At 41.9% G+C, this 27649-nt stretch overlaps 1 protein-coding gene across 13 annotated transcripts in view; it reads right to left on the bottom strand.

Moving 5' to 3' along the window:
• The window catches only part of BCAS3 (BCAS3 microtubule associated cell migration factor), a 1423373-nt gene that overhangs the window by 735737 nt on the left and 659987 nt on the right, over positions 1–27649 (bottom strand). For 11 of the 13 annotated variants that reach the window (XR_011026248.1, XM_068268730.1, XM_068268732.1 and 8 more), the window contains 3 exons: positions 26260–26360; positions 18900–19096; positions 5426–5523 (listed from right to left, as the gene is read on the bottom strand). Coding sequence is in view for 11 of the 13 variants with exons in the window: in XM_068268730.1 (XP_068124831.1) it covers positions 5426–5523; positions 18900–19096; positions 26260–26360 (396 nt within the window). In the remaining 2 variants the exon portion in view is untranslated. Of the gene's footprint in view, positions 1–4627; positions 4697–5425; positions 5524–18899; positions 19097–26259; positions 26361–27649 lie in introns of all 13 variants that reach the window. The other 2 variants (XR_011026249.1, XM_068268734.1) reach the window with 1 other exon arrangement.

Below are 27649 nucleotides of genomic sequence, written 5' to 3'. Positions count from 1 at the left end.
AACTACTGTGTGGTGATTCACCTGCACATAGTTAGAAACTATTAAACCACAGTATTTTCAATGGAGCAATGTAAAAGTTGCCAACTAGCCCACAAAGCCACAAATAAGACTTTTACTTCTACCCTTTATGAGACCCAATCAGTTTGATTGTGAAACTTATCATAACATAAACACAGTTGCATAAGCTACAGATTAGTATAAAAGATTTGAGAAATACCAAAAAACCTCTACCATGTTCAGTAGCCTACACAGAGAACTGGTCATTCAGCTGTTGCATGTTTGCTAAGAAACTGAGCCTTACAGCTGACCATACAAATACCGACTGCACAATTTTAGTCACACCAACATGGATACCACTATTCTCTGCTGTGAATGCAACTTTCTATACACAATGGTTTGTCTAATTAACAGATAACTTTCTAGATAGTGAATAAGCTTAAAATGTACCCGAATTAAGAAAAAATATATATACGTGGTCATACCTGAAGCTTCATCCATGCAATCATAAGCTCCATGGCCCCTCAGCTTAGATGTCTTTCCCATGCTAGTGTTTGTAAAATAGGGATGTAACAAGCAATGGTAGGAATTAATATAGCAGATGCATCACTGAGTCCATAGGGTGGTGGAGAAGAGCACACGGTGAGGAATAAACTCCCAAATAGTCTTACAATCTAAGGGGTGGGGGAGAGGGATGTATAAGGGGAGGTGTGTATATGTACACGGGAGGGAGTCACAGATATAAAGATGGCAGACAAGCAAAGGTGAATAGATGGGTCTTTAAGGCCTACTTGACGAAGCGGAGGGTGGGGGCAAATCTGATATAAGGAGGGAGGTCCATAGATTAGAGGCTGCTCCGGACAAGTCCTGGAGCCTAACAGATAAGCAAGTGATTCGAGGGGTGGACACCTACACAGTGTTTAAGGAGTGGGGGGAGTAAGTTGGGGAGTATCTCTGGATGAAATCCAAGATGTACGAAGAAGAGGTATGGTAAATGGATTTGCATGCCAGGTAGAGCAATATAAATTTAACTCTGAGGCAGAGAGGTAGCTAGTGAAGGGACTTGCAAAGAGGGACAGTTGAATGAGCCTGGCAATTGCGTTCATAACCAACTGCAGGCGTAGAAGTCTGGGCTCTGGAAGTCCAGAAAGGATGGCTTTGCAGTATTCCAGATGGGAGAGGACTGAAGCAAGGACCAGGAGTTTGATGATGTCAGAAGTTAGGTAGGCCCGAATTATGGCAATGCAGCAGGACCAAAAGACATTTTGGATGGGGTGGGGTGAAGGTTAGTGCTGAGTCAAAGGTATCAGCCAGGCAGTGGATTTGAGGGACAGGGTAGATGGTGGTATTGGACTAAGAAATAATGCAGCAGGTGCCAACATTTCCAGCTCATCATTACATATACAGACACCTATGTATAACACAAACTCTGTAGCTAATTACATCCATAAAAGTCACCACATTAAAATAATTTGTCATGACAGAATGCACAATCGTAATTTAAAGGAGAGGCTGCCAGGTTCTCAGATGTTTTGCGTATTTAGCCAACAGAACTTCATCCCAATAAACACTCAATGGAATTTTATTTTGTCCTATGATATCATTGCTTCCAGAAGAACATCAATCCAGCTGTAATCTGTGGCTAGTAACTAAAATAAAAAGCTGGCAAGCTTGTTTGATTCACTTCCCATTCTGCAGCTTACATCAGACCTTTTTATAAATAAGGAACGGTGCAGAAAATTGTTGGGCATGACTGAGGATTTGGGATAGTCATGCTGTCTGCAGACATTAATGTGTTTCGGAATGGCTTGATCCAACTCTCCTAAAATTGCAAAATGTGAAGTTCTAGGAAAGCAAGCTCTCATTCGCAATATGCATAACACGTCTTTATTCTGCATCTTTATACTAAATCCACTGCTTTAACAACCTTTACAAATCCCTTTCTGTGTTTGTTACAGTTTCTTTTTACAGTTTAAACCTCAATCCACTCATCAGGCTCTCTGGGGGATTTTTGAATCGCTACAGATTAAAATCCTCTTCGACTCTTGCCTAATGCTTTGTGTTTAATAATTCTACTTGTCAGGGTTTTATTTGAAAGAATCCTATATCAGAACCTGAACCTAGTTGCTACACAGCTGCAGAAAATAATGAACTCACTTAACTGCTACTTTGTAACATTGGATTGTAGCACTGGCGAAAGCTGAAAAAGAATTAAACTACTGGTACATACAGTCTTTTTATCAATACTACATTATAGTATGCAGTTTGAAGGCTAAGCCTTGTTTTATTGCAATGAGTACTGCCTCAAACAGAGGTGAGGAATACTGCTTTCTGAGTTCACCTATCAGGTAATACATTTCCTTTACAGCATATGCCTCTGAAGCAAATATCTCTAGGCTGGTTTCACACTGGAAACTGCACCGCCAAAAACAGGCCTTCGGAGAAAACCACGTTACTACGAGGTATTCCCCATCTGGCATCTGGCCAAGCAGGAAGTGCTGCACGCTTGTGGTCACTTACTGCTTCGTGGTATTCGGAAGTGCGCAGAAACGGATTGTAAAAATAACCTTCCGTGCACGCGCAACATGTGCACCACGTCGGGAAGTGTTTCAAAATCCCCATATACTAACATGAATTCCAGGCTGACGCAGATTGCTACAAGTCGATGCATGGTAATGTAGTTCTGGACCAGCATCAGATCAAGGACTTCCGGTGGACCGGACCGCAATGCTGGTAATATGAATGACCCCATTGGTTTGCATTAGGCAATTTATGTAACCCAATGTCCAGTGTGAAAGGGCCCTCAAGCAATGTAATCAGTTCATTTTAGAGGAAGCTATGATTTTTTTTTGTCACTTGCAGCTATACTCGTTGGTGGATGTAACTGCTAAAAGTTTAATTTCTTTCACTCTGTAGTAATTGCTCATTCATGCACGGTGAAATGCTCCAAGTGGAGTGGGCCAAATGTCTGCTCAGTGCCCATGTACAGCAACATTCAGTTACTACTTCCTGCATTGTTCTAGTGAGTCAGATAAGTCATACAGACAGCAAACTAAAGCAGACCAGCTGCTAGTAATATTTTCTGAATGGTCTGCATTGCTTATAATTATACTGAAGGGAATGATTTTTTTTTTTTTCAAGAAATTGGAGCCAGTCAATAAGACTAAAATGAAGCCAGTGTAAAGCATGTACACAGCAGGCTGTAGTAATTATATTTTCTTTTTAATTCCCAAATACATGGGACTAATTGTGACTGTCCCTCCCTTCTGCATAATGATCCCAGTAAGTGGCAGAGAGCAGGAAAGTCACAGAAGACTCAAGGAAGAGGGAGAAAAAGAAGACAGCTCGGGTGGGACTTGTAAGTATAATACAGTTGCTCGCTCGGGTGGGACTTGTAAGTATAATACAGTTGCTCCGCTGCCACCTCTGCTGAGGGCATATATACTACCCAGCATCAATGCTCCAGCAATCGTACTGCCCTAGGCCCAGGCCTTTGTGGCATTCTAGCAAATCCAGCCCTAACATGTTATACAATTTTCTTACTAAGCGGAACTTGGGGTGCTACCTATGCTGCACACCCCTGGGATGTAAGTTGTGGGTGGTGGTACTAGGTGGTGTAAGCACTTCGGACCCCATCTGAATCACCCCCATGGTTAGGAAGGAGCTGGTTGTTGTCAATACAAGCTTTTATCATAACATCTTAAAGGACCACTATTGTGAAAATGTGTAAAATTTTAAATACATGAAAACACATAATTGAAAAGTGCATTTCAAAAGGGGTTAAAAGGCACCCAATAGTAGATAAAAGTGAGTTAAAACAGCTAAAAATAAAAAATAGAGGTGGCTTACCTTAATAATGACAGGTTCATATAAATATGAATTTATATTAAGCACAGGCAATGCATTTCGTGGGTCTGCACCCACTTCCTCAGGCCAAATACAATGTTGAAGGTGTATCAAGTATTGAGCGCCTCAGATAAAATGTGCTATAAATTACTTTTCTGCTTTGTTGCTGTCACATAACAGCACATAGTAGAACTCTGACTGAACTGACAAGTTTTGGACAAGCCCATCTCCTCTTGGGGGAGTCTCATGGTTTTCTTAATTTTCAATAGTACTTTGTGAACAGCAGTTTCTTAGTACAACTGCAAGAAAGTGTACAGGAGGTGGTGGTGGTGGGGCAGCCTGCATCTTTGTGTAGATCAGTGCTGGCCAAACTATGGCCTGTGGGCCGCACACAGCCCAGGCGCACTGTAAATCCGTCTCACCGCAGATCTCCGGATCCTACCCCCCCCTCTTCCCTGCAGAGTGGCGAGCGGGCATTACCTAGTCGCCTCTCATAGTGTTTGATCTTTATGGCAACAGCGGCACCATGTGATACACCGTCAGTACGTGCCAGCGTGTGAGAGATAGCAATGTGATCCACAGTCCGAAGCTTGTGGGCCAGGCTGCTTACAGTTTGCCCAGGCCTGGTAAAGATGCTTTACAGGTAATGCTTTTGTAATGAATAAATTCAATAATAGGAATCCTCCATGAAAAGATGGGTTAGTCAAGAACCTGTCAGTTCTGTCAGATTTCTACTGAACTACTAAATGTGGCAGCATTTATAATATAAAAACCATCTACTAACTTTCAGTGGTGTAGCTATAAAGCCACGGGCCCCAGTGCAAAATTCATTTTGGGTCCCCCAGAACACTTTCTGCAATAAACAAATGATACCAAGTTTAAAAACCTGTGCCTTCCAACAAGGCTAGCCACAGTGTACAGCTGTGTATGCATGAGGCAATCTTTAGGGCAATTACATTTGACTGGTCAGAAATGCCAAAACAGTATACACATGTATATGATGGCTTTTCTGAATGGTTCTTGGTGCTCACCAAGCTTTTGCAGGTTCCTGTGCATATTGATCAGTAGGCTACCCATTTACGCAGTGCAACACGTGTATGGCCATTTGATATTTACCAACATATCAAATCATTAAATGTTTATCAGTTACTTCCTATATAGCAACTATAGCAACAATGAAGAGCTAATTTGGCAGTTGAAGCAGGGCCCTCAGGTCCAGGGGCCAAGTGCAGTCACAACCTCTGCCATCCTATTGCTAAACCTCTATTTATTTTTATTATTACTTGTCTTTAATGCTTGGAGTCATTCTGCAAAATAACTCCCTGTAGCTTGTAAGTTGGTATAGGTCTTCCAATCAGTTCACCCTAAAGCGCACAGTTCAATTCAAAATGTGTGAAATAGAACAAGCAATAGTGTTCACAAATTTGCATATTACAATAGATCACCAAGTAACAGCAGGTGAAATGTCATTTTAAGGACATGATCAGCAATGCTGACAACTGCTTTAAAACTGTTGGCAATTCGAGGAAGCATAATCATTTGTAATTATCTCATCATCAGGGTGCATCCGTAATCTTCCTACCTGAGCTGGCATCAATAATCGTTGATCCTCCTCTGCGATCAGAAACCGGACGAGGTGATCCAGGCATGCTAACTGGCTCAGAGCGAACAGGCTGAATCCTGTAACAGTGATACATGGACATATACATTACATAGGAGAACTCCGTGCGGGAGCAAGCTGTAACAAGTTGATGTGATTAAATTTAGCTTTCATAATAGCCACATGATACCGGAAGATTGGCAACAGCTTTACACATTCTTGTTGCGATCATCAATTGATTCCATTGCTAAAATTACAGATGGTGAAGCAAAAAGAGAATAAAAACTGAACTTGCTATATTTCACAGGGGTCTTCAAGCATGGTTTACAGAAGACCTCAGCTGGACAGCTCAAAAGACTTGGATTAGAGGGAGGAACATTTAAAAAAACGTTTTCCCCTTGAAAATATTTTTTATTCAACTATTTGTGAGAAGGGGTGTGGTGTACTAATACACCCCTACACTCATTCCACATTTTTTTTTTTGGGGGGGGGTTCAATTAATGCCCAATGACACCCGATGCCTTGGCCAGCAATCAGCCTGGCGGATCAATTTACCAAGGCACTGGCTGAGAGGACTGCTTTGCCCACTCACCCCTTCCATGCACCTCTTCCCCCTCACATGGCCTGTAGGCTAGTGACACGTCTGTGCAGCCTAGTCCTGCACAGTCGCCCGAGGTATCGAGTTTTGATCCAACCCAGGCAACATGCCTTGTACGTGTGTTGAAGACTTAAATATATATTATTGCTCCTGTTTTGTGCCTACTTACTATATGGCAAGATTGACAAGGCTCAATTCACATCTCTTCAGTTTAAAGCAAGCCTGAACTAAACTCTCCTTCACTTGAACTACTAGAATTTAAACAATGTTCTTCATACCTGAATAATATTTTCTATTAGTGCATATTGTCATCTCATCGTATTGGAGAAAGCTGCATAACAGGTTGCCTGGTTTTATGGGAGTTGCCATATTGATTTCTGCACATTTCCTGCATACTGTAGATCATGAATGTGAAATTTTTCAGACTAGGGCTCTGTTTCAAACACTGCCTATAATTTGAATGGTCTGCCATCCGAAATGCACTGTGGTCCGATTCTGGATGGCATGCTGCAGATTTTTGCCACCCGAATCTGAACCTGTGCATAGCACGGCTAAGCAATCTGGATGCATGATCGCATCACAGCAAGTGTCAAGCAAGACACACGTTGGTTAGTGGAAACCGGTCCTAAGGTGTTACTTTGTCCTCTAAGCTCATTGATAAAATATTTGTTTGCAGTGGCCTCCTAAAATAGTGGTAACAGTCATTATCTACTCAAAACCGCTTAAAGAGACTCTGTAACAAAAAACATCCCCTGGGGGGTACTCACCTCGGGAGGGGGAAGCCTCAGGGTCCCAATGAGGCTTCCCCCATCCCTGCAGTTCAGCGCTGGCTCCCCCGAAGTGTTCCGGAATCCTCCCCCGACAAGCACTGATAAGCGCAGATTTATTTACCTTCCCTGGCTTCAGTGGGGGCGCTGTGGCTGCTCTCAGTGCAGAGATAGGCGGAAACCGCCTGCGCAGTAGAGCGGACCAACAGCGATCGGCTATTACCACCTATCTCCGAGCAGAGAGCCGATATTGCGCCTGCGATGGAGCAGGGAAGGTAAATATTTACATCCCCGCTATTCGGAGCGGCACAGCGAGACTGCCGTGGGACACAGGAGGACGGGAAAAGCCTCGATCGGATCCGGAGGCTTCCCCACCCGAGGTGAATACCCCACAGGGGAACTTTTTTTTTTCAATATTAAAATTTTTATTAGCAGAATTGTTATTACAATAATACATTGAGCCAACAATAATTTCTGCACCATCATGCAACAAGTAGTAGTAAGAATAACGAAACATGCAATTTGTTGTTCAACAGACATACAGCAATACTTACAAGTATTGATAATCAAATTGTCAACATGTCTTACAACTAACAGAACTGGGAACTTTTTAATGTTACAGGTTTTCTTTAAGATGTGCAATCAAAAGATATGTAGGGAATTGTTTTTGTGAAGGGATTTTACCTGCAGATTTTGAATGGAAAAGTGTTTCTGACGGCCAATTCGACAGCTCTGATGGAATCGGCCAGAAATCGATGCAGCAGAAAGCATGATCGGTCGGCCGATCGATCTCCGGACGATTTCGATCGATTTTGTGAATCAGTCCAAACAGAAAATCTGGGTTGATCAGATGCTGGCAGCAGATCGATGGCCCATAGGGTTGCATTGGATCGATTGGTGCAACACTGCATTTCGATTGATTTTTAATAGATTTCATTCTGAAAATCTATTGGAAATTTGTTCCTAGTGTGTGGCACACATCAGATAGATTCCTGTCAGATTCGACCTGATAGGTATCTGAAAGGAATCATTCTGATGGTCGAATCTGCTGCTAATCTATAAGTGAATGGGTACCTTAAAGCAGATTTAACCCATTCAGGTTCCGTGGTTTTCACGTGAGAAATGTTCACCTCCCATTTATTAGCCTATAACTTTATCACTACTTATCACAATGCACTGATCTATATCTTGTTTTTTCCGCCACCAATTAGGCTTTCTTTGGGGGGTACATTTTGCTAAGAGCCACTTTACTGTAAATGCATTTTAACAGGAAGAATAAGAAAAAAATGGAAAAATTAATTATTTCTCAGTTTTCAGCCATTATAGTTTTAAAATAATACATGCCTCCATAATTAAAACTCACGTATTGTATATGCCCATATGTCCCGGTTATTACACCGTTAAAATTATGTCCCTATCACAATGTATGGCGACAATATTTTATTTGGAAATAAAGGTGCATTTTTTCCATTTTGCATCTATCACTATTTACAAGTTTAAAATAAAAAAAAAAATATAGAAATATTTCATCTTTACATTGATATTTAAAAAGTTTAGACCCTTAGGTAAATATTTACATTTTTTTTTTTTTTTATTGTAATGGTTTTTTTTTTTTTTATACTAAAAATTTTATTAGGGTACTTTTGGGAGGGTGGGAGGTAAACAATAGATATATAATGTAAATGTGTGTTAATTCTGTTTTTTTTTTTTTTTTTCAGGTGTAGTATTACTTTTTGGCCACAAGATGGCGGCCATGAGTTTGTTTACATGACGGCACTCTAAGCGTAGGACGCGCTTAGAGTGACTCATCGCAGAGGGAACGGCCACAAAAGGCGCAGCTTCCGAGAGAAGCTGCCGCTTTTTCAGCGGGGGAGAGGAATCAATGATCGGGCTCCGTAGCCCGATACATTGATTCCTTGGCTACCGAATCCGCGGCCGGGAGTGCGCGTGCACGCGCACAATCGGCCGTGGCGGCGCGCGGTAGCGCGCATGGTTTCTGGACGTAGAAACTACGTCCAGGAACCAAAATAGGTTAAACTCAGAACTTCCTCTCTGCTCTAAAAGATAAGCAATAGCATAATCAACTTTAAAAAATGTTTTCTTTGTTACAGCTGATACAAATCCTACAATAAATCTGCAGTGTGTCTACTTCCTGCTTTCATGGAAGCAGACATAGGGTTAACATCCTGTGTTTACAAATTAGCTGCTCTGTAAAGGCAGCCAGCTGACACAGCGGAGAGATCAAATTACAACTTGTGATTAGTCCCAGATGAGGGGGAATTAGACAGGCTAAATTCTCTAAAAAAAATGTATAACATGTTTCATGTGTTTAGCTGTAATTAAAGTAAGAGACATGCACCTGTAACCAAACTGTAGAAGTTTGATGTGCCGCACTACACCTTCACCATGGTGTCTTGTAAAGGGTCATTTAAGGCAGCACTGTAATGTACTTTTTCACAAGACAAATCCCAGCTAAAGCCACACTGAGGTGTCTCCTGACAGGTAACAGTGCTTGTGCAACAATTCGAATATTCTAAAGCTACTAATAGAGGGAAACAGGACTGTGTACAAGGTCATTCCAGCAGTTCATTCTCTGTATTGCTCTGGACTGAGCTGATCAGAACTGGTCATGCATCCAGCTAAAACACACGGATTTATTTGTACTAACTTTCTTATCAGTAAAATCAAAAGAGCGTAAGAGCTGCTGAGGCAACAGACCAGTAATTAGGAAGTGGCAAGAAGTAAAAAGAAGTTCAAATATACAGCTGCTAAAATAAAGAAAATAAGACATTCTGTGCTTTAAAAATAATGTATATGCTGTACAAATAGTTACCCTATTGCTTAAAAACTCTATAAAATGCAACTACCCCGGTACGTTGTTGTCAATATTTATATAGCACCATCATCTTTCACAGTACAGCATATAACAGAGACAAAAGAGGATACATTAAACACATATATAGTGTATGCACAGTAAAACTGGAACCTCCCACCTACAAGTACAACACTACATTTATAGTAAGGCTACTTTTACACTGGGCGTTCAGTTGCATTCCCTGTAAAAGCAGGAGTGCAATTGCAATGGAATGGAAAGGTCGCACCACACATTATGCGCACATTGCATCGCATTCAGTGAAGCATACAGTCAATGAAAAGTATGCTTCCCGTCATTGTTAAAGCATTCTTTATGCATCTTTGTTTTGTACTTTATTAATCTATTAAAAAATCTATATTTAATAGGAGCAATTAATAGGAGCAACTAATAATTTGGGTATCGGCTCTTGCCAATAGTTAGAATATCTATAATGTAGAGTTACTAATATTTTACTATTGGCTTCCATTACCTATAATTCATGCCAAACCCCTTTACCTATACCTAACATTACCCCACCACCTACACTTAACCTTTGCCTCATTTCCACTAGTGCGCTTCTGTATGCTTCTGTCCGCTTTCCAGCAACATGTATCAATCTGTAATGTGCTGATAAAAAGCAGACAGAAGCGCACAAAGTGGAGATGAGGCCTACCCAGTGTTGTCAACCTCGGAAATACATTTTTACTGACAAAGCACAAAAAATTTACTGACAGAACACTTTTTTTTACTGACATCTACTATTATTGAAATTCAATAAAAGATATCACACATGCGCCCCTTACGTGCAATACATCGGCAACCACGTGGGGTGCAAATGAGGAGGAAGAGTACAGTGGTGGACACCGGACAGGTGAAGTATTAATGCACGGCATCGGGGGGGGGGGGGGGTATGGGGGGGGCACATTGATACATTTACATTTGGGGGATGTGACCAGGGGTTTCCGTCACATTTGTTCTCGATTATCGCAGCCCTTATCACTGCACCCCTTATCGAGCATGCCAACCTGAGAATTTCCAGCATGTCCGATTGATACATGCGATCGATACAGTGCTGTGATCTTTTGGGAAAGAGAGAGGGTTTTTTTTTTACTGACACCACAAAGTTTTTCATGGACTTTACTGACAGCCCAGATTTGTTGACTTTTTTACTGACTGTCAGTAAATTTACTGACGGTTGGCAACACTTGGCCTACCCCCTCCACACACATACCCATCACTAACTGGGATAGCCAAGTGCTGTGCAACAGCTGATACAGCTATATGATAGCCAAATTCTGCGTGCCAATTTTCCATCCGCACCGCATGTGATTGCCAAAATCTGGGGTTCAGCTGCATAAAAGCAAAACCTTGGGTGCTGATAAATCACCCCCGCCACTTGCTTCTCCGGTATCTGATGTTTGGCTACATAACAGCCATATCCCTGGCACCAATTTCTTACCCCCGCTGTCACTTGCTCCGCTGGTAGCCAGAGTTCAGCTACATAATAAGTTAGCAAAACCCCAGCACCCAATTTACTTATCTGGCACTGCAATACCCACATATTACATTTTGGTATATGGCAGCGCCTAATTTACCAATCGGCTGTGTGAGTATTAGTGATGGCCCAAACGGTTTGCATGCAAACTTATTCGCTTGAACATCGGTGGCTCGTGTTCGTTCACGAACGCGAGCTTTATGTGAGTTCGACCCGCCCCCTATACTACATCATTGGGCTAAACTTTGACCCTCTACATCACAGTCAGCAGACACTTGGAAGCCAATCAGGCTACACTCCCTCCTGGAGCCCCTTCCCCCCTTTTATAAAGCAGCAGAGTTGGCCATGTTCTCACTCTGTGTGCTGCAGTATTAGTGAGAGAAGGGAGAGACATTGGAGAGATAGGGAAAGCGATAGTTAAGAGATCTGTTAGCTTGCTCCTTGCTGATATTTGTTGCTAAAAAGCACCCCAAAACAACTCTTTTGAGAGCTAATGTTCCTGTGATGTGTTTTTTTTTGTGTGGCCCCCTGACACTTGCATATACAGCCCTGTCTGTCGCAGCTGCCCCTTACTAATTGCTATACTGTGCCAGGCCCAGCACATTCAGTGCCTACCTGTTCACTGCACCTGACCTGTGTGACTGCTACACATTTGTAATACCAGTCTGTGCATACCTGTTTACTGCACCTGCGTGACAGCACGCAGTTTTATATACCAGTCACTGCATACTTGTTCACGGTACCTGTGTGTGTGACAGCTGCACATTGTATTGATACCAGTCCGTGCATACCTGTTCATTGCACCTGCGTGACAGCACGCAGTTTTATATACCAGTCACTGCATACCTGTTCACGGTACCTGTGTGTGTGACAGCTGCACATTTGTAATACCAGTCCGTGCATACCTGTTCACTGCACCTGTGTGTGTGACAGCTGCACATTGTATTGTCAAGTGCAGACCTTTCACTTCATCCGCCCCAATATGGACAAGACAAAACAGGCAGAGGCAGAGCCAGAGGCAGGCCACCCGGCAGGTCTGTTCAAGGTCGTGCTGTCGTGATTTTGTGCGGCCCTGGACCAAAGTACAGTGTTCAGAAGGCACGTGCCATCAACCCCGAAGATTGTCAGGACGTAGTTGACTATTTAACACAGAACACCTCATCTTCCTCAGCTTCCGCACGGAACCATGACATATCTTCCTCCTCCTGCTCTGATTCTGGCACCCCACTTAACACTCAGTCGGCTGCTACCACCAAAGTGCCAGCACCCCAGGGCTCAGTGGTGTGGACATTTTTTTGTGTGTCTGTCTCAGATGAGAGCAATGCCATCTGTACTCTCTGTCACCGAAAATTGAGCCGTGGAAAGACCAAGACCCGCGTAGGGACAACTTCCTTACGAAGGATGGTCGTCCATGATGACAAAGCACAAACTGCAATGGGATGACCACTTGAGGACCTGTGTGTGTGACAGCTGCACATTGTATTATCAAGTGCATACCTTTCACTTCATCCGCCCCAATATGGACAAGACAAAACAGGCAGAGGCGTAGGGACAACTTCCTTACAAAGGATGGTCGTCCATGATGACAAAGCACAAACTGCAATGGGATGACCACTTGAGCACCTGTGTGTGTGACAGCTGCACATTGTATTGTCAAGTGCATACCTTTCACTTCATCCGCCCCAATATGGACAAGACAAAACAGGCAGAGGCAGAGCCAGAGGCAGGCCACCCGGCAGGTCTGTTCGAGGTCGTGCTGTCGTGATTTTGTGCGGCCCTGGACCAAAGTACAGTGTTCAGAAGGCTCAGATGAGAGCAATGCCATCTGTACTCTCTGTCACCGAAAATTGAGCCGTGGAAAGACCAAGACCCGCGTAGGGACAACTTCCTTACGAAGGATGGTCGTCCATGATGACAAAGCACAAACTGCAATGGGATGACCACTTGAGGAAAAGCAGCACACAAAAGCAAAGCCACACACCGCAGTGGAAGATACCAGGCCACACTTATTTCTCAAAAAAGGTGATACCCAAACTGTACCGTGATGTTGAAAGGCAAGTGGTGTCATCTCTGGCACACGGCACTGGGTCAATCTGACCACGTGGTCTGCAAAGCACGGTCAGGCCTGCCCGAAGACTAAGTCAGTCCCCACACACAGCATCTCTGTCTGCACGCTGTGTGTCTGCCTTCTCCGCCACCACCAACAGGGTCCAGGACTCCAGGTGGATTCCTGAATTTTTAAGGCCGCTGCTAGCAGCCCGGCGACCATATGGGCTTGAAAACCGCCATCGCCTGCACTCTCGCCATGGTGCGCACCAGTCCAGCATGGCCGTCACTACACAAACAGCTGTGTGCGGTGCGTTACACAGTGAGTTTGGTCTGTCAGTGTGAAGCAGTACACCAATTACACTACCTGATTGATGTATACACATGCAAGATGTTTAAAGCACTATATGCCTCCAATTTTGCATTGCAATGTGATTTCTGCCCTTAAAACGCTGCTGTGCGTCAAATCCTGATTTTTTCCCCGGGACTTTTGGCGTGTATCCCACTCCACCATGCCCCCCTCCAGGTGTTAGACCCCATATCTTTTCCATCACTTTTCTGGCCACAATTAACGTTTGAAGTTTTGAAATTTCGCCTGCCCGTTGAAGTCTATTGCGGTTCGAAAAGTTTGCAGGTTGGCGAAACTTTTGCGGAAGTTTGCGTTCGAGGTTCACGAACCTAAAATCGGAGGTTCGAGCCATCTCTAGTGAGTATCTGTTTTTTTTGTTTTTTTTTATTTCACTTCTCATTAGCTTTAAAAGAATTCAACTTTAATATTTCCTCACTGAGTTTCAGATACCATCCCACCTCCAACCTTTGTTTCACACATCGAATCCTCCTATCCTTCACTTGGCTGGCCATCACCTCCATTTTGCATCCAGGATTTCATGAGCTTCACCCTCCTTTTGAGCTCTCTCCAACATCCACTTGTAAGCTCAAAAAGTCAAGGTACTCCCTACTAGCTTGTTCTGTGGTACTTGCTCTACCAAATGAACATTTTACCTGTATAACTGGATTTCATCATACCATGCATTACCTACATATGTAGTTTAGTACTTGTGTTGCTGGTACTAATGTTGATGGTACTAGCTATTGCTTGTATTGTACTGTTTATAGTGCCCAAAATATGAAGGTATAATATATAAAAAGAATAATAACGATACATTGCATATTCCCCATATTGTCCTGTACTACCACCTTCAAAATACATCCATATCAAAAAAGTAACTATCATATATACGGATGTGAATATAGACATGATTTTTTTCCATCCTAAAAGGACATTTTTAAAGAAAATGTTTTTATATATTTGCACAGCATGCATATAAATTGTGCTGAGGATGATTTTCAAAAAAAGCTCAAATAATAAACTATTCTAACTGTCCCTAATAGGGTCTAAAAATATGTTCCTACAACATTCTTCTGTCAAGTTGGGAGAGAGTCATTTTACCTACAGTATCTTTTTGGGACAAAGGAGGAAACCAGAGCACCCACATGAACAGGAGGAAAAAATACAAACTCCATGCAGGCAGTTTCTTGCCTGGGTTTTAAGCTTGAGAATCTAGTGCTGCAATGCAAGAGTGCTAAACGTGCTATTAATAGGACTTCGCTGCCAGCTAGGAGGGGAATACACACTGTCTGGATGAAAGCTGCTTTCTCTGTTGATCCTTCTGGGCTCCTGCTCCTGCATAACTGGAGGTGGAAATAAGGTGCTGAAGTTGGATGCGTTTCTGAGCTGTGTGGGAGTTAGGTCAACAAATTCCAAAGAGCTGTGATGGTTTAAACCTTTCTCTCTAAAGCAGAAGTTTCTTCCAACAAACTGCATATCCTGATATAAAACAGACCTAATTGGATTCCTCTTATTGGAAATGGTTCAATCTACACCTCTTTCAGCAGCCAGATCGCATAGAATACTGACCGATTTTGAAACATTGAGCGAGTGTTAGCGAAAAAAGCTTGCAATAAGGGCCCATTTCCACTACAGGTTTGAGATTTACTTGTGAGAATTTGCATGCAAACCTTCACAGAAATGTGCAAACTTTCCACAAACATTTGCATGCGTGAGCAGTATGGATTCACCTTGGGGGGCAGAGACATATCTAACCTGCAGGATGAATAATTTCACTGGGGGGGAAAATGAGGGGATGGAGAGAGGACTGCAATGAGATCCAAAGCCTTCCCGCTTCTTAGGTGAGTACCTGAGTCTTTTTTTCCCCCTCGATTCAGGGTTGTTTTAATAACTTCCCCACCCCGGGACGAGTATCTATGTCCCTGCAGAATCCCTCTACAGCTCAGAGGTACGTAGATACTTGTCCCTTGCCGCCACGCACTCCGCTCACTCCCGCGCTTTTTTTCACTGCTGATCGTTAGAGGGGAGATCTATGATTGGGAGCGCAGTTCATTCACAAAAAACAAAAGTAACACGTCCATACATTACTTCCTGTTTGCGTACTAATAGTATGCACAGGAAAGTAATCTGGCCAAATAGTAAAATTACACCTACATACATTTATTTTTATTTTTTTTTATAAAAAGACCTATGCATACATTTAAAATTAACTCCTTACCTCCAACACTCTCCCATAGTTACCCAAATAAAACTTTTGTATATTAAAAAAAATACAATTAAAAAAATACATAGTTACCTTAGGGAATTAACATTTTAAAATGTATGTCAAGAGGGTATACTACTGTTACTTTTTAAATTATGGGCTTGTAATTAGTGATAGACGCAAAACTGAAAAAATGCACCTTTATTCCAAATAAAATATTGGTGCCATACATTATACTAGGGAAATATTTTAAACGTTGCAATAACTGGGACAAATGGGCAAATAAAATGTATGGGTTTTATCCACAGTAGAATGTTTTATTTTGAAACTATAATGGCCAAAAACTGAGAAATAATGATTTTTAAAAAAATGTTTCCCTATTATTTCCATTAAAATGCAGTTATAATAAAATAATGCCGTGGCATAAAAACAATATATAGATCATTTAAGTTTGATAAGTACCGTATTTTTCGGACTATAAGACGCACCTAGGTTTAGAGGACAAACACCAAGGGAAAAAATAATTTACTAAATCTGGTGCGTCTATGGTGCTGTGGAGTCTTATGGACCTTCTCCCCCAATTATTATGCCCCACTTGCGCTTTCCTTGAACCCTCTGTGTCCTATGTCCTCCTAGGTCCCCTGATGTCTCTGTGTCCTCTTTCCCCCTTCCACTGTCCCATGTTCTCTGTCCCTCTGTTCTCTGTCCCTGTCCTCCATCCCCGTGTCCTGTTTCCTCTGTGTCTTCTACCCCTGTGTTCGACTGGGTCCTCTGTGTCCTATATTTAGCGAGGAGGAGAAGGCCAGCGCATACCACAACAGGCTGCATCTGAAATGACCAACAGCTCACAAGTGCAGCACCTCTAATAAGCTATCTGCACAATTCACATTCAATTCAGATGCAAAACATATGCATAACTACTATTACTTACCATACAAACAGAAAACTCAGAAATATGGGCTGGGAGCAGCTAACCTGGTAGTTACATACTAGCAAAATTAGGAAAAGGGGGGGGGGGGGCGGGTTTGCACATCCCTAAAAACATGCTGCATTTGACTGGTTAATCGCTCAGGCATGCACCACCTCTATTAGGCTGAAAATGCATGCCCTGTGTCCAAAACAAATGCTACATTTATTATGCTATGGAGAAACGTTGGCTTCCACTATAGTTTGCATGCAAAGTACTGGACACTTGCACCACGGTGAGGTAAACCTCCGGGCAAGTGGCCTAACCTAAGTTAAAAATGACATATGTATAACCCTTGGAGCAGCTAAGCAAAAACGTATAACTTACATTTTAATAGACAGCGAGGAGAAGGCCAGCGCATACTACAACTGGCTGCATCTGAAATAACCAACAGCTCACTGTGGCGCAAGTGTCCAGTATATTATACTTTGCATGCAGACTATAGTGGAAGTCAAAGTGTCCTATATCCCTCATGTCCCTTCTACCCCCCTCCCCCCATGTCCTCTAGTGTGTTAAGTAAATACTTACAGCCTGGAATTTCTATCCCTGTGTTCTCTATCCCTCATCTACCTTCTATCCCCATGTCCACCTCCTCTATCCCCATGTCCACCAGTGAGTTACATTCATACTGTACATGTAGCAGGGCATCTCAATCCCTGTATTCCCCCGTGTCCTCCATGTCCCGTCACTCATCTGCTGGGCATCTTAATCCCTCTGTTTCTGTGTCCCCATCTCTTATTTCTGTTATATTGCTGATGTCCTTCTCCTCTGTCCCCATGCCACCCAGTGCATTTGTTACATAGTTGTAGCTGCTCGTGTGTCCTTCCGGTCCCCCATCTCTTATTTGCCATTACAGTTGTCCTCCTCCTCCGTCCGTGTCACCCAGTGCATTTGTTACATAGTTGTAGCTTCTCCTGTGTCCTTCGTGTCCCCTATCTCTTATTTGCCTTCACAGATGTCCTCCTCCCCTGTCCCGTGTCACCCAGTGCATTTGTTACATACTTGTAGCTGCTCCTGTATCCTTTGTGTCCCCCATCTCTTATTTGCCTTCGCCGATGTCCTCCTCTGCCGTCCCACATGTCCGCCAGCATTTTAGATTTAATCTCCCTCCAAAAAAGTCAACACAGTTTTGCCGATCTATGGGCGGGACAACAGCTCATCAGTGGGGCCAATCAGTGCACTCCCTGCTACTGAGGCAGCGCCCCCCGCCTGATTGGCCCATAGATTGGCAAAGCTATGCGGTGACTTATTAATAGAGGGATCTGCGCGGCTGCTAGTTTGTGGACAAACGCTGGTGGACACGGGGACTGAGGAGGTGGAGGACTTTGCGATCGGGAAACAAGTGATGGGGGCATGCAGGACATGGGAACACAGCCCAGTTACAAGTATGTACACAAACACGTTGGCAGACACGGGATGGAGGAGGAGAACATAGTATGGATAGTACGGAGAGGAGAGATGGGGGACACAGAGGACAGGGGAACTCAGGGATTGAGATGCGGGGCTAAAAGTACCGGTATGTACAATATCTAACACACGGACACAGGGACTGAGGCACAGGTCTGAATCTGTAGTATTCGGACTATAAGACGCACTGACGACGCACTGACCACACACACACACACACACACACACACACACACACACACACACACACACACACACACACACACACACACACACACACACACACACACACACACACACACACACACACACACACACACACACACACACACACACACACACGCACACGCACACGCACACGCACACGCACACGCACACGCACACGCACACACGCACACACACACTTTTGCAGGAGAAAAAGTCTTATAGTCCGAAAAATACAGTACTGATAAAATTATTGGCAGATGAACAGACGCAGCGCTGAGAGGTGAAAATTGCTCTGGTTTTTAAGGGGAAAACCCCTTGGAAGTGAAGTGGTTAAAGTAAACCTGTAGGGAAAAAAGGTCTTGGTTAAGCAACATCATAACATGTCATAATAGCCCTCTGTATATTCCTTTCATTTTAATTCATGTGTGTTGTGTAATCTTTAGTACAAGGTACTGTAATTTGAAAGCGATTGTCCTATATACATTTCCTTCATTAGCAATATTTCAGATGGTGACCATGGATTTATGATTTTTTTTCTGGTTAGGTTGTTAAGTAGAATGTACCTTAGGCTGTTTAAATCAAGGTCATCTGTGTCAAAATCCAGCAGCTGTTGTGGGGTATCACTTGGGCCATGTGAGTGCAGGACTGAAGAACTTGAAGAAATTACTGTTGTTTGCCCAGAAGGATGGATGGTTTTAAACTGAAATTGAGGTCCCATCCATAGTCGCCTGTGGGGTCCTGTGTGGGTCACTATTTCTACCTAATGGGGGGAAAAACAATGTAATAAACAAAAACAAATACTGGAAGATTTTTCTTTAACAGAATTCAATTTGTGAGAAAACCTGACTTTCACATGCTACAATGCATTAATAATAGTGCACAATCCTGTGTCCTCAAATAAACTACATAAACCAAATAATCCAAAACGCCCAACAAGCTTAAAATCTTTTTAAAATAACTTTGTAGCACTTTCCAATTTAATAAGTACAAACAGTAGGTGAAATAGTAAATACTTCCTGGTGGCTTGGAAGGTATTTTATTGACAAGGTGTGAAAATATTAGCTTGGAGAAAAATAAGGAGAAAACGTTAATTGCATATGGCCCAAAATGCTGATACTTTATTGGAACATGCAACAGGCAATATGTATTGGGCAAATAATGAACCATACGTCACACCTAGGAGTGACGTTAACTGTTTAACCACTTCAGTACCCTATTTTTTACATTTTGATGCTGCAACAATTAAACGTTAAACATCTTATTCTTGTTTCAATGTGGCAAAATAAATTTCATACTCTCTGAACAAGACAAAGGGCCCGATCCAATTCACCTTTTCTCCTACTGGTAAGTTTTCGCCTAGGTGATATTTCACATCTTGTTGCACATCTTATCAAAAAATTCCTTTTAAGCCACCAGCAAGCAAGAAAATACTCAAGTTTACTCAATACTCAATACTTCAATAGCAGAGTGCTGGAGAGTTATTTTAAACAGAAGATGAAAAATTATCTCCTAAGAGAAAACGTGAACTGGATAAGGCCCAAAGTGTTTTATTTTCGGTACCATTTTCATAAATGTACGTTGCACAGTAATAAGTCAAATAATATCTTAAAGTACAACATAGAAACTTTTATAAATCTGATTCTGTTATGTATATAATGTGTGTGTACTAAAAAGAGAAACCACATACATCCAGTTTATTTGTCTGCAGGGCACATAGGATGGTTAAAAAAAGGGGACCAAAAAAAGTTTTGCCTCTCGGAGGCCACAAATTATTTTAGCTGCCAACCAAGGGCTACACATTATTTTTAGCTTACAGTGGAGTTGAATGTAGCAGCAACTTGTGTCATCCTATGCATACATTATTGCAGGATAAGGCACTATACTAAACCTCCAATACAATCACTATGTAGGTTTTAGCACTACATACTTCCTATGTTCATGTGGCAGGTTAGCACTCTTGTTCACCTACAACAGCACAGGAAGCTTTTTAAGGCACCAAATATAGAACTGTGGAAAGCATTAAAAATGTATAAAAACAGTATCCCAATAGCTCGACCCCCAGTTATCGAAGCTCGTAACAGTCAGAAAAAAAACTAATCAGATCAGGTATGCATCCCAATTCTGACTTATAGGTAAAGGGAACGTCTGAGGCTCCTGTGCACATTTATCTGGGACAAAAGTACCAATATGGGAGTAGCTTGACACCACCATAAACTCAGACTCCTTATCACAAACTGGGTCAGATATCTCAAGATCTCCTATCTTTTAAGTGGGGGCACAAGGTTTCCTCTCATCATATGGCACCCTTACCTCCCCCACAGTTAATAGCAAAATGTATTCCATTCATAAAACAACACTAACTAAAGGTATTCATCTGTGACTGCAATGTGGATCTAGTGTACTGGATAAAAAAACACCTTTGCATTCAGGGACCAGTGCTTGAATCCTGGCTGGAGCCAGTAAATTTTCAGTAAGGAGTCCTTTGTCAAGCATCCCTAAAGTTTTAGGTGTCTTACTGTGCACACCCTTTGTGACTGCAGCTCTCAACAGGAGGAAAACACTATGCAAGTGTAACAAAAAAATAAAATGAGCAAAATTGTATTCTTTTCTATTATTTTATCACATTTTTAACAAAAAATTAAGATGCAACTTGTTTTCAAAGGTGATAATTTGGTAGAAGATTTTTGGCAAAAGGCATGGGCAATTTCCAAAATTCATCAGTAATTTTCCAGTCACCATTCTTTGCAAAGTACAGGTTTCATCCAGTGCTGCATAATTATGTTGCCGCTTTATAAATAAAATAAATAAATAAATCTAGCCTTGCTTTGCCCATCAACAATGCAATCTTGACTGTACAATGTTATCACATCTATGTACTAAAGTATCCATTCAAAATATATTCACTCAATTTACCATTCTACTACATAGACCTGGTAAGACTGTACAATCAAGACTGTATTGTAAATGGGTACTCTTACTTCCCAATTGTTCATGTGATTTTACAGTTCCCAGCGTTAAGGATAGAATTTCTTTTCTGAATTATATCTAAAAAAATTCCTGAAACCAATCTAGAGCTAATTAAGAGACAGACAAGAAGAGGAAGGGCTCTCCTACCTTTAGATTTGGGGACTCTGATTGGCATTTCACCTTTAATAGCAAGATACTCTTACCCCTTAAGAAGATGGGCCTAAAATCATTAGCTCATACCCTACCTAATAATCAACCCTTTGGCTTTCAAATTCACTTTTAAGCTTCTCTTAAAATACACCCAGTTTTTCATGTGTCATGTCTAAAGTTGGTGTCCTTGGACCCTTTTCTAGAAGTATTATTTTCTCCTTGCCACCTACCTTAAAGTGTACCAGAGACAATAATTGTTAAAGATTTTTTACACACCCAGGGCTTCCTCTAGTCCCATAAGCACGGATGCATCCCTCACCGTCCTCCTGAGGGCCTCCATTAAGCGGCAATCAGCTCCAGTATTCACTCAGTGACGTCAGCAGGGGGCCTTCTGTGCACGTGCTGACCTTTTGCGCAACCCCAGAAGACCCCGGCTGACGTCACTGAGTCAGACTGGGCCCTACTGAGCTGAATACCAGGAGCTGATCGCGGCACTTGTGCTTATGGGGCTGGAGGAAGCCCAGGTAAGTAAAAATCTTTCATTTACAGCATCTCTGGGTTAATTAAAGCCCTGCTTGAAGCCAACAACAGATTGTATTTTCCTGTATCTTGTCACCACATCAAAGCCCTCAGCTGGGTAGACCTGGAGGTCATGACCTTGTGGTTCCTTGAATCAAGGTAGTCTTGTGACCACTAGGGTTACCAGATCATCATCCCTTGTGGGGTTGCTCTGATGAAGGCCAGTGTTTCGTTTACATTTCGTATACCGTATAGCCCTGCTCACACACTACTGGTGGGTAACTTGACAAGGAGGACACCCTGGTGACAAAGCAACCCTGTTTCAAGACTCTTGCTCTCACAGGCACCCTAGATTGGGGCTGCCTTCCTCCCCACACTCCCAGCACATTTCTGCAACAGGACAAAGAAACAAATGATTCTTCACATACAATCTCAAGCTTATGTATTTTATAGAGATTGAAAGCCGGAGGTGAAAGTAGTAGTTATGCATGCTATAGGGGAGAGCACAATCTCTGTTTAGGGAATTGTGAATTATTTTTAATTAAAGCCAGGATGAGTGGGGCTGAGGAGCAAAAAGGTGCTCATACAAATCCTCCAATATCCTCTGATCTTTTTCTGGTAAATACTAGAGCTGCCACTCCAGCACTGCTTAAAATCCCACCATAATTTGTTAATGGGGACTGCATTTTTTAAATAATTATCATTCATGTGGCTAAAAGAACAGATGCTTCAGAGCTAGACATTAATTCAGGGCATACTAAATCATAATACCTTAAACAGAATTGTTTCAATAAGCTGCATGGAAAATATGTTATCCACAATTTTTAAAACAACACATTACTGTAATTAAAGGTTAATGCAAATGGAAATATATAACCGGCCATGGTAATATCAGGGTTTCACACCTGACACCAGGATTAGTATATATTGTTACTGTACAAGAATGGTGTCTGTAGAAATGCTAGTTTCTCTCCTGTTATGCATTATTTCCTTAGAACCCAGCTTCTCCCGGCAAGAATTTGGAATATGCTACTAGATTTATGAGCCTTGAAGGCTCTGAGCATATAGAATCCTCTCTTCTGTTACCTTTGTTTCTCACCATTCCTTGGTTCGCCCAAAGCGATTTCAGCTTCTTTCATAGCCCGTACCTCATGAAGCAGTGCAAATTAGGCCACAGATAAAGCATCCTGTATATTTTAAGCTCAGAACCATCAGTGTCACAGAGCCGAGAGGTAAACAGATGCCTTTGCAGTTTAAACGAGGCTATGGCCAGATGTTCCTATTCACTCTCCTGTTGTGTGCAGGACAAACATATTGTATCTACTTCACACTGACAACACACATTACCCACTATTCTAATTGAAAAGTTGAAGTGAAGGGCAGGCTTTCTCAATGCATTCTGTTACCCATGATGATAACAGTCTGATGCTGGAATAAAAGCTAAAAAGCAAGTACAGTGAAAAGTGTTGGATTCTGTGGGTAAATATAAAACTTTTCAGTTCACCCACGGGAAGCTGCAGAGCTTTTTTTAACTTGGCGCTCTTTCTGTCTTTGTTTAGTCATGTTCTGTGACCAGATCAGTCTAGCTGGCTGTCAAGTAAGTAATGTATATAACATTTCAGGTCAAGCAATGGTAACAGAAAGAAAAGACAACATTCAGTGTGGCAGGGGAGGAGGTGTCTACAAAAAAAAATCTAAAAAACCTGTCTCCAGTTCAGCCAAATGAAAGCACATAGTAGGGCTAATGTCACATCTGTACTACAATGAATTATAACCAAACTTTGGAATCACAATATAGACATGCAAATTTTCCAATTCCTCCCTTCCATTGGACTATTGATTTGAATCCCGTAGTTTATATTCCCTAAGATGGAGAAAGTAAAGGTAGTCATACATCTAGCGATTCTAATTCAATCAACAAAGCAATCAACTTTATAAGGGAATCGACTTCAGTACAGTTGATCGAAAGTCGATCGACTAGTGACCCACACACTACAAGCAATTCTTACGCGATTCACCTTCACTAATCGATCTAACCAATGTTGTGTCTCCATGCTCTGCATGCAAACATTGATGGAATGATATGTTAACAGTTTGGGTGAGGAATCTCATGCAAACACAGGGAGAACATTCAGACTGTATGCAGGAAGTGTCCTGCCCACAGAGCCACAAACCAAACATTACAACTGGCCTGTAAGTTAGCTGTTCGCTTATGGATCATTTAAGGAGTTTAAGGTTATGTAAATGTGACCAATTTTCAAAATTTTAAGGGAAAGGGTTAAAGGTAAGCACAAGTACAAGGTAAGGGCTATTGATTAGTAAGGAGTCAAACTGAGCATTACATTTGTTTCAAGAAAAATTCTATTCAAACAAAAAGGTTATAAAATCGTGTCTTAGTTCAGTACAAATCTCAGGCGATTTTCTGTACCAGATAAAGAATGCACAAATATACATGTATAAGCTTAAACAGTATGATAAATGCTCAGAATTAAAGGGGAAAAGTTTCATATATGGAAACACTTCTATCAGTACTGTACATACCATTAAATGGCTTTAGCCATACATATTGTAATTTATGGCCTGATTCCATACGCCTCAAGATATTGTCTGAGAACTACTGCTGATTTGTTTTATTAAAAATTATAACTCCTCTCTGTATACACCACTTTCCCTGTAATAAAGTGACATGTTATGATAAACTTTTGAAGCTTGAACTTCTTAACATTCTCCCGTGAGGAGGACATTGGGTCAGTCTAGTTTATTTTTTACATTTTGTTTTTCTGCTGTCTGAGAACACAATTACAGCTTACATACTTGCAGCAGAGATGTAGAATTCTCAGACTTTTTCAGTAGGAAACCCTTGAAGAAAATATAATGAAGTGTTCTTTGGTTAAAGATTGCAATTCCTCTCACAAGCTGCCTACAGCAATAATGTGGTGGATCTTTTATGTCCCATACAGTCAAATTATTAGAATGAAAAAGCATAGCTGTTCCCAATGAGGAAATGATCCCTAGTAGTGGGTGCTAGACTATACACAGGAGTTTACCTTGGAGAGCATTTCCTTACAGTTTTACACAAGAAGGGACATTTTATACTCATAGAACCACAAACTTTCCCTATACCTAAAGACTTTAGGCATAACTATGAGCACAGTTTTACCTTTATGTACTATGGGTCAAACTAATGCCACTATGCAAAGCAGGGCCATTTCTAGGCCATTTGGAACCCCAGGCGAGGCCCTGGGGTAACCCCCCCCCCCCCCCCTTGCACACACATAAACAATATGTCATTTATACATAACAATCACTTTTTTAATTATAAAAATGAATTTGCATAGTATAAAATAGTAATAGAAAAGCAGGCATACTTAACCCTATCGTATCTGGACCATGTGTGGGCACTAAAGAGGGGGCAAGTAGCAGCAGCTAGGCTCTAATGGTGGTATATTGTAGTGGCAAGCTGCCTGTGAGAGTTAGATTCTAGTGATGGGTAGGTGAATGTGAGTGACATGTGTGAGTTCAGGGTACATGTGGGTGACGTGTGGGTCAGGGTACATGTGGGTGCCATGTGTGGGTCATAGTAAATCCAAATGATAACAGGTTTACATGATCTCCCTCTTCTAGCAGAGTTTGGAGGGACTTTGAAAACCCCCAAAAGGGTATTTTTCACGTAGAATCACTAGTGTGTGTGTTTTGAGCCTGCAAAATCCAATTTGGTTCCATCCCAAAGGTTCACATACTAGGAAGAAGTTAGACTTCAAGGAGAAGAAGCTCCTTTCAAAAAGGAAAAGTGGCTACCCTCCTTCAAGGGGCAGAGTGAAGCAAGGCTGGTTAACATCCTTCTGAAAAATTATGTGAGTGCTAGGTTGTCACAGGTTGCCACAGTCAACTCTGACAGTTCCACAAGCTTCATCTCACATGAGCCAGCTTTAGTTTTCTCTTCAGGATTTCTGAGGCAAACTTACCTAGTTCAATTTAGCTCCAGGAATTTTTTTGAGAAAACGTATTTACGTTCTCATAAGAGATGCTAAAGGAGATATCCATGGTAGCCTCCATATTTCTCTTTGTGTGCAGGTACCTTTTATACACCAAAGCCAAAACAATAAAACCAATTGGGGGACAAGGTCTCACTGAATGCTATGAACTCTAGATTCCTGCCTGTCATGACCAATATCCCATAATGGGATAAACCAACAAATGTTCTATTGACAACAATGGTTTTATTGGTCTTATTAACTGAAAGTATCTGGCTGTTAAAGGCCTAGACAAGTTGATAATGTTAGTTACCTGTGAAAGCCACTCTTCATCATCCTGGCCACTATGGTCTGAGGCCAAGCTGTCATAAGAACCATGCCTTGTAATGGGCCCTGGACTCCCAGGAGGAACCACTGCAAGAGAAAAAATATATACACAAGTCCATTAAATAATCACAATCGGTCTTTATTTAAACAAATGATTAGGCCATAGCTTAAATCATTACTGTACCTTACTGCAGATATGATAAGTTTTAGACAACAACATTTTTGGTGTAAAGTAGGGAAGTGGGCTTATCGGCAGGTGATGATATATCAACAGTGGGACACCCGTATGCAGACCTGGCATTGGAGCATGCTACTGAATGCAGTTAGGACTGTCCTTGTTCCATCTAGCATCCAAGCTGGCAATTTCTGAACTGGCCACTAGAGCTCCAGGCTTGCTGTGGTCACATGACAGTGAGCTGGGCTTGGAGCTCTAGTGGCCAGTTAAATGCGGGAGACGTGGGGACCAGAGCTGGAGCAAGATGAGGTAGATATGCTTGTATTGACATGCTCCAACGCTCACTCTGCATCTACTGCCACACTCCAAACCGCACTCTGCATGGGGGGCTAAGTCAGCACATGGGGGGGGGGGGGGGGGGACACATAAATGGGGAGTGACTTATGGCCTATTCTTAGTAAAATCAGCAATTAGTTACAATGAATGATGATTTTGGAACCCAATACAATAGCTGGTGCCTAGCACCCGCTAATTATTGGACACCATAATTGTTGTTTATCACCACTAAGTGGAGCTATTACAAAAATATCGGAGTTAGGGTTAGTCAGCGGCAAGATGGTATTAGTGTTAGGAATAAAGGGGGGTACTTAGGTTTTAAGTTTAGGCACCACGTGGGTTACGGTTAGGCACCGGGAGAAGGAGTTAAAGTTAGACACAGGGGTGATTAAGTTTAGGCACCAGGGGGTGCACCAGAAGGGTCTTAGAGTCAAGCATAGGTAGAGGTAGGGTTCTGTGTGAGAGTAGGATTAGGTTAGGTCATAGTAAATGATTAGTAAAGATTACCAGTATTGTACTACCAGAATTAAGTAGTAGATTATCAGTAATTTAACAGACATTCTACTTGCGGCTATCTCAGACGCTCTTTTTAGCGGGCGCCATTTTTAAAGCTAATGGGTGAGTTATTGTATTGATCAGCCTATGCACCTATGTGCGGTATGTATAGTTTATTACAGTTTTAACAGAATGGATTGTATTTACAGAAACTCTACTAAAAACAGTTGATATTCTTATTTTAAAGGACTACTATCACAAAAAACTGTAATAAACATGTAAACACATAGATATAAGACATACATTTATCCTACAGTAAAATGCACTATGAACTACCTTTTTCCCATATTGCTGTCACTTTTTCTATATG

This window comes from Hyperolius riggenbachi, chromosome 2 (genome assembly GCF_040937935.1).
Source record: "Hyperolius riggenbachi isolate aHypRig1 chromosome 2, aHypRig1.pri, whole genome shotgun sequence".
Classification (NCBI taxonomy): domain Eukaryota; kingdom Metazoa; phylum Chordata; class Amphibia; order Anura; family Hyperoliidae; genus Hyperolius; species Hyperolius riggenbachi.
The sequence above is the reverse complement of the archived record's forward strand: the minus strand, read 5'-3'. Positions and strand labels throughout refer to the sequence as shown.